General features: G+C 39.8%; 1 protein-coding gene across 2 annotated transcripts in view; it reads left to right on the forward strand.

The window, feature by feature from the left end:
- Positions 1 to 793: 793 nt before the first annotated feature.
- The window catches only part of ITGAV (integrin subunit alpha V), an 87,802-nt gene continuing 73,062 nt past the window's right edge, over positions 794 to 15,533 (forward strand). The window contains exons 1-2 of one of the 2 annotated variants that reach the window (XM_059928288.1): positions 794 to 1,274; positions 11,430 to 11,560. In XM_059928288.1, the coding sequence (XP_059784271.1) occupies positions 1,090 to 1,274; positions 11,430 to 11,560 (316 nt within the window). In that variant the 5' untranslated portion in view covers positions 794 to 1,089. The remainder of the gene's footprint in view (positions 1,275 to 11,429; positions 11,561 to 15,533) is intronic. The other variant, XM_059928286.1, reaches the window with a different exon arrangement.

The raw sequence follows: 15,533 nt of genomic DNA on the forward strand, positions 1-15,533 counted from the left end.
GGCGGGAGCCTGGGCGGCGTGGAAAACACCAGCAGCAAGCAAGCCCCAAGGGACCCCAAGGTGCATATTCCTTCTTCCAACTCTAAAATCATATTTCTACCCAAATGTCCTAAATCAACCAGTTAGTTATCCGAATCATGCGACTTCCCCTAATAAACTAGGAATAAGGTTTTGACTAATCTGATGTGATTTAAAACGATTTCTGCTGATTCTTTGCCTTGCCCATCCTTTCGTGGACGGCTGAAGTTCAGCTTTAATACAACTTGCCTGGAAGAGGCTGTGCTAGCATTCTGAAAGTTTATAATTAAGTTCAGTGTTTGCGTGTGGGCTAGAGTGGGGAGGAAAACGACCATTAATTATAGAGTTTCGGTTGTGAGTGCCTGCCAGGCTTTTAAGTAGCAGAAACACGAGAAACGGATAAAGCTTTCCTCACTTTTAAATAAAAGTCGCACAGCAGTTGCCGGCGGCATTCGGGTGCCCTTGGCGCGCTGCTGGACGCGGGCGGGTTGGGACGCTTGAGCATCTCCCCCACCCCGCCACCTCCCTCCTCCCGGTCCTGGGTCTGAGGCCCTAGTCCAGGAATGCTCCCAGAGGGCTCTGAGGGTCTGGGGCCTCGGTACAGGAGCTCTGTTCTTGGGACAGCAGGCGAGAGTGCGCACGGAAGTGCGCTCGACTTGCCCCAGGCCGAGGCCGACTCTCCTCCCCCACTTCCTCCTGCGAGTTGGCTCAGCCTCCGGGGCGGCTCCTCCTCCTGCTCTGCCTCCTCCCACTGGCCGCGGCAGCACTCCGGCTGGGGGTGCGGCGCCCAGCCCTGCAGTCCCGAGCCCGAGGCGCGGCGCTGAGCGGCCGAGCGAGAGGGAGGCGAGGGGCCGCCCGCGCTGCTGTCCCCGCCCCGCGCGCCCTGCGCCCCACTTCCCGGGCGGCCGCTCGGAAGCTCAGCCCTCCTGCCTCCCCCGGCGCTGTCCGGGACTCGCCGGGAAGCGAGCAGCTGGCAAGTTTCGGCGCGCGCAGGCGGCGGGCCGCGGGCACCGTGCGCTCCGGGCGGGGTGGCCGTGTCTCCGGGCTCGGCGCCCCGCGCGCACTTCGGCGATGGCTTCCCTGCCGCGGCGGTGGCTGCGCCTTCGCCCCCGCCGCCTCCTGCTCCTTCTCCCCGGATTCCTGCTGCCTCTTTGCGGCGCCTTCAATCTCGATGTGGACAGTCCTGCGGAGTACTCTGGCCCCGAGGGAAGTTACTTCGGCTTCGCGGTTGATTTCTTCGTGCCCAGCGCCTCTTCGTAAGTGGCCGCACTTGGAAGGGGAGTCGGCCCCCTCCCCCATCGCGCGCACCCACCCTGCGATTTCCCACAGGGAGAGATCTCTGCAAGAGATTCCGGCGCCTTTCTATCCATTCCCTCTAACCCTCCCTACCCCCACTGGGCGATTTAGGTTCTGGGTGGATGAAATACTTGGGGGAGGTGAACCCGTGCACCTCCCACCACCCAGTTCCCCCTTCTCCTCTCCTCAGAGGGAGCGCTTTGAAGCAGACCTGTGATTGAAATTAGGGGAAAGTAGGAAATCAACAAAGGCTGGTCTGGCTGGACACCGCGCCGCCTCTGCTGGTGTCCGGGACTTGGTCAATTTCATTTCCGAACTTCTTTTTCTCCCGTACCAGTTAGCCTTCCCTGTAGTCTTTTTGTTTTTTGGCTTCACAGACTTAAACACCCGTGTTTTTCGCTCTCCCTAAACAAGCCCTCCCCCATTCTTTACGCCTCTCAGTCTGATTCTGTTTCTCCTCATCTCCTTTTCCAGACATTCTGATGACTAAAATGACCATTCTGTTTAGTAAATTCATTATCAGTGTCTTATCTCTGAGACTGTCAAACCTTTGCACATTTGAGGGTGAACAGATGAATTGGATGTGTCATCTGTTCTTTTTATAGTGATTCATTATTTAGGTCATTGTTCAGAAAGAACAAGCATGTTTGCTGAGTTTTCACTCACTAAAGGTCATTTGAATACTGTAGTATTTAAGAATTCAGTTATGTTTCAAATTGGCAGCGTTTCGCGTTGCACAGGATTTGGAACAGAGTTATTGTCATTATTGGATTAAAAGTTGTCTCTGACCTTACGGAACGCTGACGTCATTCTCACCACCCCACCCCCTTTTTTAGCGTTAGAAATACTGATTTAGTGTGTTCCCTGGATGTCTTCTGATGTTTAACTCTTGTTTCCAAGAGGGAGAATTGTTCTTAGAGTTCTTTCTAAGCTCGTAGAAATTGTAACAACGTATTTTTGTTTTTAATTTTTTTCTATACTTTACAGTATTTTTTTTTTTGTGGGGAGAGGGAGGATAATTTTAATGGTCAGTACTTTTTAGTACTATTTTTCCTCTTCATACATGCCTAATTTGAGGATGATCTAAATATTTTTCCATGACTGTTACAACATTCGGCAGGATGTATGCCCTTATAGTGCAGAGGATTTTAGTTGCTTCCAAGGGTGCTCTTTTGGATTTAATTTCTACAGAAATTCTAATAATTTTGAAAATATATATTGTCTTTTGTCAAGAGTTGGTACTTAGAGTAGCCAGAGTTAGCACTTAAATACTTCCAAGTGGATGGAGTGGTTTGCAAATGTGGCTCTTAATTCGGTGGCAACCCTCTGAGTTCTGTAGTGTAAAGATACATGACAAAATGATAAACTTTAAGTGTTTTTACTATGGAAAATGCAGTAATACTGAACTGTTAGCATGAGATATTTCCTATTTTTGGCTGCGAGGCTGGATGGCTAGTTTGTGATTAGTCATTATAGTTGTTGAATATACTATGACCTCACAGGTTTGTTTACATGACCTCCCACGTGGGCCTTTAATGGTAAGGTAAAATTGAACTTGGTTTGGTTTCATACAACATTTTGAAACTTTCTTCAGTGACTTTGTACTGATAGACTAGTGAGGTCTAGGTATAGCCTAAGATAAAAAATATAAATCAACTTGGAGATTAAAAAAACCAAAATATATGTAAACAAAGGTTTCTACTTCTGAGCTTTTCAGATTTAACAAAGATTAATGCAAATTTATGCTTAATTTTGTAAAAAGGTACTTTTAAAGTTAACAAGCATTGGAATCCAGGGTGCATGTGGATGCCATTTACAATATTACCAGCTGCATTTATTGTTGTTATGTGGTGTGATAATAAACTTCTAAAGGGAAAAAAAATTCACATAATAGAAAAGTGCTAATTAAAGTTTCCTTTCTTCTGAAGGAAGAGTGCCTGTATTAATGAGGATGCAAGGGTAATGAGGTCTCCTGCTGCTTCCGGTTTCTATAGGTGTCTAAATACCTCTGGCAAGCTATAGAACTGTTTTCTGTCTCATTTTTCTTGTTACAGAAAATTGTTATTGAATTATCTCCATATTGTTGTGAAAACTAATGAATCGATGTTAATTAAAAAGAAGGAAAAAGGAAGTACTAAGCAAAAATGTTAAGGTGACTCCACAATGAAATTCCTCCAGAAATGAGCCTTAGGTTTGAAGTGAAAGGTCACAAAAATTATGATTTGAAAAATATAGAAAACAAACTTATGGTTACCAAAGAGGAAAGGTGGGGGGGGGGGGATAAATTAGGATTTGGAGATTAGCAGATACAAACTACTATATATAAAATAAATAAACAACAAGGATTTACTATATAGCACAGGAAACTGTATTCAATATCCTGTAATAAACTATAATGGAAAAGAATATGAAAAAGAACATATATATGTATATACATATGTATGTATAACTGAATCACTTTGCTGTACACCAGAAACTAACACAACATTGTAAATTAGCTATACTTAAAAAAGGAAAAAAATTGTGAAAAATAAAACATTAGCACTCCCTGTTATTTTTCCTGTATGAATTTATGGTGACTATATTGCCAAACTTACGTAAAATTTAAATACTGTATACAGGCCAAGAAGTAAAGGCATGTTTTTCTTGTGGAGAATAATTGGAGAAATTAAAAATTACACCCTAGGCTTAGTTATAATAATGATATCTTACATTGCTTGACCTGTTTTATAATTTACAAAGCACTTTTACTTGTGATATCTCATTTTACTCTACACCACAGACCACCAGGGGAAATAGGGAAGCAGATAAATTCACTCTTACAGAACAGGAAACTGAGGCCAGAAGAGTTTGCAGCCTTTAGTTGTTTGAGTGGGATGGTGTGGGGTAAGGGAAAGGATGGGAACAAAATGCAGAGGAAATGAAATTCAAATTCCATTTAATTTTTGTATTCAAATTTTAAAATTTTAAGAAGAAAATGAATAATTTTCTTACTCTTAAGATATGTTATACAGTTCTCATTTTACGTATATATTTATTTTAAAATAATGCTATAGTGAGCAACACTGGATTACAAGGCTTGCTTTTTCCCCTGTTAAACACTATTGGAGCCTTATTTACAGTTACTTCATGTCCTTTGACCCCAAAGACAAGGTGTGGGTGAGTGTGCCCTGGTCGCAGAAGGTCCCACAGACCATACAATGGTTCTCAATCCCAACTTCCTATTTGCAACACTTGGAGAGCTTTTAAAACCATATTGCTGCCCTGGCTTCATCTTCGATCTAAAAGTAGAGCTCTAACTTTATATTCAACAGCCTGTGTATCATTTCTTCTTGACTAGCCTGTCTTACCTCAATTTGACAAAAAATGAACTGTTTTTCACCAAGTGATGTCAGTTGTACCTCTGTTTCTATTAATGGTACCATCATTTTCTCTGTCGCCCTGCAAATAATTTCATATTCCTCCCTCTCATTTTCTATTTTTCTTTGTCTCTCCTACTGGACACCCCTAATATTAGTCAGTGATTAGTCACCAGGCAGAAGGTCCTAGAAATTCTTCCTTGTTAATTTTTTTTTAAAATTAATTAATTTATTATTTATTTTTGGCTGCATTGGGGCTTTGTGCTGGGTGTGGCTTTCTCTAGTTGCAGCGAGTGGGGGCTACTCTTCGTTGCGGCGCGCGGACTTCTCATTGTGGTGGCTTCTCTTGTTGTGGAGCACGGGCTCTAGGCACGCGGGCTTCAATAGTCGTGGCACGTGGGCTCAGTAGTTGTGGCTTGCGGGCTCTAGAGCGCAGGCTCAGGAGTTGTGGCGCACGGGCTTAGTTGCTCCGCGGCATGTGGGATCTTCCCCGACCAGGGCTCGAACCCGTGTCCCCTGCATTGGCAGGTGGATTCTTAACCACTGTGCCACCAGGGAAGCCCTTGTTAATGTTTCTTGCATCCATCTCTGCTTTCCACTTGTAGTTTGACCAGTCGTTACAAGCGTGGTCTGTGGCACTCAGGTCATCACCCCTCTGCCCATCATTTAGCTCTCAGACCTGCAAAACATCTTACATGTTTCTAATAGTTTTACCTTTCTGAAGCATCTTTTGATTCTGGTATTCTGCTGCTAAAATTTCCTCGAAAATGTTCTCATGTCCAGAGATGAAGTCCAAACTGCTTAAACTGGATGAAGACCCCTTTCAGTCTGTCCCAGTCTGCATCTACTTTTAAAAGCTTATGTCCCGTTTCTCTCTTCACCTTTGTAACCATCTTCACAACCCTTTACAAAATGGCACCAGCTTATTTTAGTGTGGCTCTGGCTATATTGGTTCTTTTTTCTTTCTTTCTTTTTTTAAAAAATTTATTTATTTATTTTTGCCTGCATTGGGTCTTCATTGCTACACGCGAGCTTTCTCAAGTTGTGGAGAACGGGGGCTTCTCTTCGGTGTGGTGCATGGGCTTCTCATTGCGGTGGCTTCTTGTTGTGGAGCATGGGCTCTAGGCGCATGGGCTTCAGTAGTTGTGGCACGTGGGCTCAGTAGTTGCGGCGCACAGGCTTAGTTGCTCCGTGGCATGTGGGTTCTTCCCGGACCAGGGACCAGGGCTCGAACCCATGTCCCCTGCATTGGCAGGCGGATTCTTAACCACTGCACCACCAGGGAAGCCCCTGGTTCTTTTTTCTTATCATAAATAATATATATGCATAGATTCTATCATCATTATATATTTAGAAAGCAAATCCTATGTTGATTTCTCCTGATTAAGGCCCAAGGTTTATAGGATATTATAGAAGAGAAGGGAAAATGTATAGGATTTATGGTTAATGCATCTGTTTTACATCACATAAATGTTGACTGTAGCTTTTTTTTTTTAGTGAAAAGTAAATGAGACTGGAATTATAGCTCTTAAGTAACATTCAGTAACACGTTTCTTTCTATATACGTATATGATAATTTTTCAGAAGTTCCTTTTGGTGAAGCCTCACTGGTCAGCCAGAGTCAGCCAAAATATATTAACCATGCTTTATCTTGGAAAAGTCAGTGCTGAAAGCAGCCAAATAACTTAGTTCATTTGGAGAGTTTAAAAAATGTACTTGTCATTGTTTGGCTGGTTGTCTCTCCTTGGTAGTCAAGGTCATGTTCCCTGAAGCAGCTGCCCTTAAAGTACACCTTGGATTGAAAGTGCGTCCGAAGGGCATCCTCCTGGTTGGCTTCTCGAATCCTCTTGTCTCTCCCATCCTCTTCCCCTTCCTCCCCCTCTCCCTTACTACCTCCCCTTTCTTCTCTCCTTCCCCCTCCCTTGCCCTTCTGCCTCTCCTTCTGCCGTCATTCTGTCCCTCCCTCTCTCCCTTCTCCCCCACTTTCCCTCCCTCCCTCTTTCTTCTTCTCCTCTTACCCCCCTTCCCCCAAACACACATTTCTACTCTTTATCTTTCAGAATTTCTTGGCATGATATTAATGGCCTGCTCATATATATGTAAACCTTAATTTTAAAGTCATTTAATGAAAATGATTCAAGTCATTTAAAAAGAATGGTGAGGATGGGGATCCTGATATTCTTGGGCAAACTTTTTGGAAGGGAGATGGATTCTGTCAGGAGGAAGTTGCAAGCTTATGAAACTAAGTTGCTCAGCTTCAGATTTTTGCTGCTTACCAGAGAAATCTCTGTCAGCCTCAGCTAACTCTGTGTATCTTCCCCAGCTCTCCACCATTGTCAGGAAATGTTGCAAGCCAACTATTACCTATCCTTTTTTTTTTTTTTTCTCTTGAGAGCTTGCATTTGGGTTAATTAATGGCCCTTGAAAACAGATATTAACTTTTATTCCTACTTTATTAGGGAGTATTTTATTGTTGTTTTTAGTTCTGCTGTCATCTTTTATTTTTATGATGCGTTCACATTTTCTAAGTTTACTTTTATCTATACTATCCACATTCAGAAATTTTCTTTTTAAAGTAATTATAGTGGGCATTGTTATTTCCATTCAATAGAACAGGAAACTGAGGCTCAGAGATTTAAAGTGACTTTCTCAATTGATTTATATGGTGACTGGAGCCTTTAGTCCCAAACTGCCCATTAGACAATGCTGCTTATATTGCGAAATTTTTTCTGGTCTGTCACTTCTTTTACTTTAATTAAGCTGTTGTAGACATTCATTAGACATTCCTAGATGAACTTCAAGTCGTAATGATTTAATATTTTTGTAAGGCGTTTCATTAACAGGCTGTTTTTTGTTATTGTGGCAGAAAGACACAAGACATAAAATTCACCCTCCCAACACATTAACAGGCTTTTGTTTTCTGTAATATGTGTTGCTTTTGTAGTCCTTAATTTTCTCATATAACATCTTTTACCATTCTGTACTCTTTAATCTCTACAAATATTTAATTTTTCTCTCCACACCTCCCTCTTAGGACTTATTTGTCTAAGGCAGTCTTACTGTCTTTATCTCTCCATTTTTCTCTTTTAAAGCTTTCTATAACACTCTTAAAAGGAACTTAAATATCATGTTGACACTTTGCACAAAGAACTTTATTTCTCAGCTTTTTCCCCTCATTAACCTAGCACTTAGAAATTGAGAATGCTCACACATTCCTTTTATATTATTCTACCATTTCTGTGGCATTTCACCAATGTGCAAGACTGCACATGAAGGTATGCTTAGGAAAACTTGATGAACACCCATATTAGTACATCTAATTACCATCATTTCATGCCTATAACGTGCAAATGGTCTGATGCAAAGCAGCAGCCTTGTTCCTGATCCTATCCAAGGAACTCGAGCTCTGTGCTGCCAATAATGAGTGCAGTTTCCATTCAGAACTCTCCTACGATGCCCTTTTTTCTGTCTTTGCTGAAGTCCGGGTCCCCTAATAACTTTACAGCCCTCTCTGTCTTTAGTGCCAATAAAGAAAGTATCTGAAATCCAAAATTAAGAAGAGAAACGTTACAGAAAGCAATTATTTTAAGGATAATTTAAATAATCGGATGTTTATTAGAGGATGATTTCTGCATTCTACAGGGGTTGGTGTTAGTAGAGATGGCTTTTTGTGTATGGCTGTTTTGATTGAGACTTATAACTATCAAATTTACTTGCTACTCAATTGTCAATTTAAAAAGCTTTTCTTGAGTGCTTGTTATGTGGCAGCACAAAGATGACTGAGGGGCCCCTCCATTCAAGGAAGCAGTTTATTATAAGGTAGGAAGAAGTGCTTTGACAAAAAATTATTAAAGATTCTGTAGTGTGCTATGTGAGGACAGTCCAGAAATGAGTTTGCTTGTAGGTTTCTAGGCAAATTCTGAGAATCAGCTCCTCTGTCCTGATCTCCTGGAACTGGCCATTATCCACAACATGAAAATCATACACATACCTGTGCTCGTATTACCCTTATTAGGGCTATTGCAGGAATGAGCCTATGCCTCTTCAGATGTAGACCTAAAAAGTATACTTATCTGAAATATTTTTTTTTTGCCTATCATGTACTAAAAAATCATTTAATTCAGATGAGGAGGGGCAGTTTTGTGATTTTGTGGCCAAATTTTTGGCCTGTTGAAAAAGGTAAATTTCATATATGTGTGTGTGTGTGTGTGTGTGTGTGTGTGTGTATAATTTAGCTGTTAACCAGCTCTGCTATAGAAAAGGAGGGCATAATGATACTTAGCTGCTCTCTTATTCCTGGGGGCTGAGGGCTATCTTACTCAGCTTTATTTTTTTTCTTGCTGAATGAAAACTAAGTTGGCTATGAGGAGAAAGGCCAGCATTGGTGTTTTACTGATGCCAACTATGACTGCATAAAGCTTTATTAAACAGGGTGTGGTTTGGTTGGGAGTTTTGTCTTTATTTTGAGTATGGAGTTTTAAGATAAGTGTATGAAAACAGGGTTCCAGCATTTCATACAGCCATCTTTTGACTGGTCTAAATATGATTTAGCAGATACATCCAGAAGAAATGAAATTGATAAATAAAAGTTAAAACGAAAGCATTCCATATTTAAGATGTAGGTTTGTTCATAACTTCACAAAAAAGTGAAAAGCAATTATGAGTATTTTCTTTGCTAGAAGAATGTAAGTGGCTTAGTGTTTAACAAGGAAATGAAATGATAATGGTGATAGCATTTATGGAGGGCCTTCTGTGTCTATCTGTATCCTGTTTTCTTCTCCTGTATTTCAGTTAGCTTCTTCTCAGCCTCTTTTACTCTGTCCTCTTTCTCTGACTCTTAAATGTTGTTGCTTCCTCTCTTTCCTCCTCTTCTCTCTGAAGCCTCTCCCTGTGTGAACCCATCCGTTCCAAGTTGACATTCTCAACACGTTATCTCTAAGGGCAGAACTCTCCTCAGAGCAACAGACCACCAATTAGGTGTCTCACAGGTATTTCAAGCTAACATGTTGGGAACTGAACTCTTGGTTTTCCTGTAAATACTTAGTCTGCCTTCTGCTTCCCTACTCTCTGGGCTTTTCTAGCACAGTAAGTGGTTCTCCCATCCCTGCACTCCAGAAAGAAACCTAGGTGACGTGCTTTAATCTAATCTTCCCTTTCTACCACATTCAAGCCTCCAGCTATTCCTGTTCATTCTACTCCAGATATTTCCCAAATCTGGCCATCCATCTCTTTCTCCATCTGTCCTGCCAACCTAGTTTACCGTCACCTCCTTCCTCAGGAGCTGAAAGTCTCTCGCTTTTCTTGTTTCATTTTTGCCCCCCTCCCCCTTAATACTTTCCCCATAAGTCACCACATTTCATCTTCTTTATTAGATTATGTCATTCTCTTGCCTTAAAAAACATTCCGAAGCTTCACATGGACCTTATGATAAAATCCAAAAGTTTTATCTGGCTAAAGGACCTTGTGTGATTTAGCTCTTGCCAAGCTCCGCAGTTTTATCTTGTGCCATTCCCAGCTTGCTCTCCTTTAGCCACACCTCTTTCCTTGTAACTCTTGGAGACTAAGCCCTTTCCTGCCTTGAGTCTTTGTACCTCTGCCTGGGGCCCTCCCATCCACCTCTCCATCCCACTCACTTAGCCCCTCACTCCCAACACACAGACACTCCTTGGCGACCTTCTTCTAATCCTGTACATCTCAATTTACTTAGAGGTAAATCCCTTTGCTGCTTTATCTGAAAGAGGTCTCTTCTCCCTGTTCTTTAAAGATAACTTCCTTAGACATCCCTTTATCCAAAGGAAGTGTCTCCCCTCCATTCCTTAGAGGTAACTTCCCTTAATCTAAAGAAGGTCTCCTCTCCTTGTTCCCAAATAATACGTCTCAGCCAATTGTTGGTTCTTTCGTAGCACTTGTAACAGTGACCAATTTTCTTGGCAAGTTTCTCGATTTCTTCCCAAAGGGAATGTAAGCTCCACTGAGAGCAGGAACCAAGGTTGTCTTATTCATCCTCGTTTCTCTAGTGTCCAGATCTGTGCCTTAGTAGAGGAGACACTCAATCCATATTTTTTTTCTGAATGAATAGAAACAACTAAAGAAAAGATCTCTTTTACTTAAAAATTTGACTCCTGATTATTTTGTCTTTTGCTAATTTTATCCTGTTAAGAAATTGAATAGTGCTTCTATTCTTTGACCAGGAATTGATTAGATTTATCCAGTGAAAAAAGACATTTCGTTAGTCACTATTAAAAAAAAAATTGAAGTATGTAGTTTTAAAACAAGGTAAGTTTTCCCAATGGAAAAATGATAATATTTAAAGTTACCATACTTTAGAATCATTTATTTCTTTGTTCAATATTCAGGATATAGAAAGTGTACAGTAAATCACACAAAAAAAACAAAAATCAAGACAAATGTCCCTGTCTCTAGCCAGCATACATTTTTAACAAATTAATTGAGCTATAATTGACATATAATAAACTGTACCTATTCAAAGTGTACAGTTTGGCCAGCATAATTTTTAAATGACATGTAACCCTGAAGTTGCCTTATAATGTGTTACTAGGATGAGTAAACTATATTGAATAATGTATGTATGTAAAAGAGCACCAAATGAATAATGAAGGTGGATTATGCTCTCAGTGAGTGGTTTTTAAAGAATATTTGTGGATAAAATCAAGAGAATGATTGCTCTTCCTAAATCATAAGATATTGTTTATGCTTTGTGCCACTTAAAGTCTTGTCTTACCTTTTGTATTTTAGCAGGATGTTTCTTCTGGTGGGAGCTCCCAAAGCAAACACTACCCAGCCTGGGATCGTGGAAGGAGGGCAAGTCCTCAAGTGTGACTGGTCTTCTCACCGTGGGTGCCAGCCAATTGAATTTGATGCAACAGGTAAATGTTGATGCAGTGGTCCCTTTTCTTAATTTCTGTTATTTGATATTTTCCCCCTACCTTTGCCTCTCCCTGTTTGAATAGAATTTTATTTTTTTAATAAATTTATTTATTTATTTATTTTTGGCTGTGTTGGGTCTTTGTTGTGGTGTGGTGCGCGGGCTTCTCATTGCAGTGGCTTCTCTTGTTGTGGAGCACAGGCTCTAGGCTTGTGGGCTTCAGTAGTTGTGGCACGCGGGCTCAGTAGTTGTGCTCACAGGCTCTAAAGCACAGGCTCAGTAGTTGTGGCTCACGGGCTCTAGAGCACAGGCTCAGTAGTTGTGGCTCACGGGCTCTAGAGCACAGGCTCAGTAGTTGTGGCTCATGGGCTCTAGAGCACAGGCTCAGTAGTTGTGGTGCACGGGCTTAGTGGCTCCGCAGCATGTGGGATCTTCCCAGACCAGGGCTCGAACCCGTGTCCCCTGCAATGGCAGGCAGATTCTCAACCACTGCGCCACCAGGGAAGTCCCTCCCCATTTGATATGTTTCAAAATATGATTTAATTTTTGAAAGTACTTGCTTTAGCTTAAATGTAACAATTTAGTGAAATAATATGTATAAGCACTTCAGATCCCCAGGGAAAGTTATATAAAGACAAACGACTTATTATATGATTTTTTGTACAATTTCGTGGCATATAAAAGCCTTAAAAATATATTGTGTTTCCACACTGCTTTGGATGTCTTCAACTTCCCTGATAATGTCAATCTGCAGAAGCCTGGGGAAAATCTGTTAAAATGTTTTTGCACCTCTTCTGAGAAAGGCTTTTGTCCTTTCTCTTGTCAGCAAAATTGACTCACTGACTCCTTAATCGTGAAATAATCTAAAGTCTTGGGTTGTGCTTTCACAACCAGTTGAGGAATATTTTGTATTCAAGTGGATTTGGTTGACTTAAAAAAAAATTCTTATCCAAAATTTATTGGGAAAATAATATGTTATGGTTCTGATAACATTAAAGTTTTATCTAACAGGGACAAATTCCAGTGTCAGATTGTGGTGGTAAGGAGGAAAATAGCATAAGGAAGATGAGAAATAAGAAATAAGTTTTACATTTACATCAGTAAAATAAAATATACGTAATCCTGTACACATTTGTATTGATATATTTATCTACATTTGTGAAAGTTTAGACTCCTCAAAGAAATAGTGTGACATTCTTCTGGTACAGTAGTTCTGCAAAATTTTTTACCAGTTTTGATTTGCTGGCTTTGACAGAATATCTTAAGATAAGCCTGAAGAAAATTAATATTTTTTTCCATATTGTTATTTCCTGCTAGTTCTAAAATATATTCGTTCTGGGAATTACAATACCAGTGAAACAGAAATCATGATGTGGACTGTTACATTTGATATCATGACCAGTACCAAAATGAGTGTCGTTAAGCCAGTTCTTCATAGAGATTGGGTCACATGTTTGCTTTTTTCCATTTGAAACTATCTACATTAAACTTTGTTGTTTTTTGCATATATGGCTGGCATTTGGAAAACCCCAGGAGTATGTAAATAGGCTCAATTTTACCACAAATAGAGAAATATACCTGTGATTCAGGATATTATGGGTCAGGGCATTTATATCTTCTACCAACATGTGAACACTAATAAAAAAAAATGTTGAACTGTTCAAATATATTTCTGTACTCAACACCACAGGTTTTGTGCAGTGCCAGATAATTTATTACTGGTCTTTTTTGAAATTTGGCTTTAGTATTATTTTTATTGAAAAAATTTCAGACAGTCCAAGAGGGTAGACAGTGAAAAAATAGGACTTGTTCCCATTAGCCTGCTTAGAGGCAATCACTTTAAATAGTTTCTTTGATCTTCCTAGAATTTTCTTATTCCTATATATCTGTACATCCTTAAAAAAAAAACTCGCAAATAGGAATATACTAAATATTACTATTAGGTACCTGACTCAACCCCCACCCCTCCCTGCCCAATATAATCTCTCGTAGACATATATAGATTTAACTCATTCTTTGCAAACCACTGATAGTATTCTGTTTTATAGTATATATAGCCTAAATTATTTAACTCATATTTCCTGTTGATAGACATTTAGATTGTTTCTGGTTTTTTGTAATTTTAAACACTGCTATAGTGAAAATCTTATACACAGGTATTTGTGCAAGTGTGTGAGTATGTCTGTATGATAAAGTCCTAGCAGGATTTTTAGATCAAAGTATATGTATTGTTTTAATACTACAAAGCTACAGTAATCAAAACAATGTGGTATTGGTACAAAAACAGACATATGGATCAATGGAACAGAATAGAGAGCCCAGAAATAAACCCACACACCTACGGTCAATTAATCTTTGACAAAGGCGGTAAGAATATAAAATGGGAAAAAGACAGTCTCTTCAGCAAGTGGTGCTGGGAAAGTTGGACAGCTGCATGTAAATCAATGAAGTTAAAACACACCCTCAAACCATGCACAAAAATAAACTCAAAATGGCTTAAAGACTTAAACATAAGACATGACACCATAAAACCCCTAGAAGAGAGCATAGGCAAAACATTCTCTGACATAAATCGTACCAGTGTTTTCTTAGGTCAGTCTCCCAAGGCAATATAAATAAAAACAAAAATAAACAAATGGGACCTAATCAAACTTACAGGCTTTTGCATAGCAAAGGAAACCATAAAAAAAACCAAAAAGACAACCTACGGAATGGGAGAAAATATTTGCAAATGATGTGATGACAAGGGCCTAATCTCCAAAATAGACAAACAGCTCATTCAACTCAACAACAAAAAAACAAACAACCCAGTTGAAAAATGGACAGAAGAACTTAATAGACATTTCTCCAGAGAAGATATACAGATAGCCAGTAGGCACATGAAAAGATGCTCAACATTACTAATTATTAGAGAAATGCAAATCAAAACTACAATGAGGTACCACCTCACACTGGTCAGATTGGCCATCATTAAAAAGTCTACAAATAACAAATGCTGGAGAGGGTGTGGAGAAAAGGGAACCCTCCTACACTGTTGGTGGGAATGTAAGTTGGTGCAGCCACTATGGAAAGCAGTGTGGAGGTTCCTCAGAAAACTAAAAATAGAATTACCATATGATCCAGCAATCCCATTCCTGGGCATATACCTGGACAAAACTTTAATTCAAAAAGATACACACACCCCTATGTTCATAGCAGTACTATTCTCAATAGGCAAAACATGGAAACAACCTAAATGTCCATCAACAGATGAATGGATAAAGAAGATGTGGTACATATATACAATGGAATACTACTCAGCCATGAAAAAGAATGAAGTAATAACATTTGTAGCAACATGGATGCAACTAGAGATTATGATACTAAGTGAAGTAAGTCAGAAAGAGAAAGACCAATACTATATGATATCACTTTTATGTGGGATTTAAAATATGGCACAAATGAACCTATCTACAAAACAGAAACAGACTCATAGACATAGAGAACAGACTTGTGGTTGCCAAGGGGGAGGGGGCTGGGAGAGGGAAGGACTGGGAGTCTGGGATTAGCAGATGTAAACTGTTATATATAGGATAGATAAACAACAAGGTCCTACTGTATAACACAGGGAACTGTATTCGTTATCCTGTGATAAACCATAATGGGAAAGAATAAAAGAAAAGGAATGTCTGCATGTGTAGAACTGAGTCACTTTGCTGTATAGTAGAGATTGGCACAACATTGTAAACCAGCTATACTTCAATGAAAAAAAAGTATATGTACTGTTTTCATAGAAATTGCAAATTATTTTTCACAGAAGTTTACACCCCTCCAGTGTTTTCTGACATCCATGCCAATACCATTTATCACCATATTTTTTATCTTTGTCAATTTTATATTGTATATCATATCATTATTCTATGTATTATATATGTATAATTTATATATGTAATGTTGTATTATTATATTATATTATATTAATTTGTATTCCTTTA

This window comes from Balaenoptera ricei, chromosome 7, assembly GCF_028023285.1.
Source record: "Balaenoptera ricei isolate mBalRic1 chromosome 7, mBalRic1.hap2, whole genome shotgun sequence".
NCBI lineage: Eukaryota > Metazoa > Chordata > Mammalia > Artiodactyla > Balaenopteridae > Balaenoptera > Balaenoptera ricei.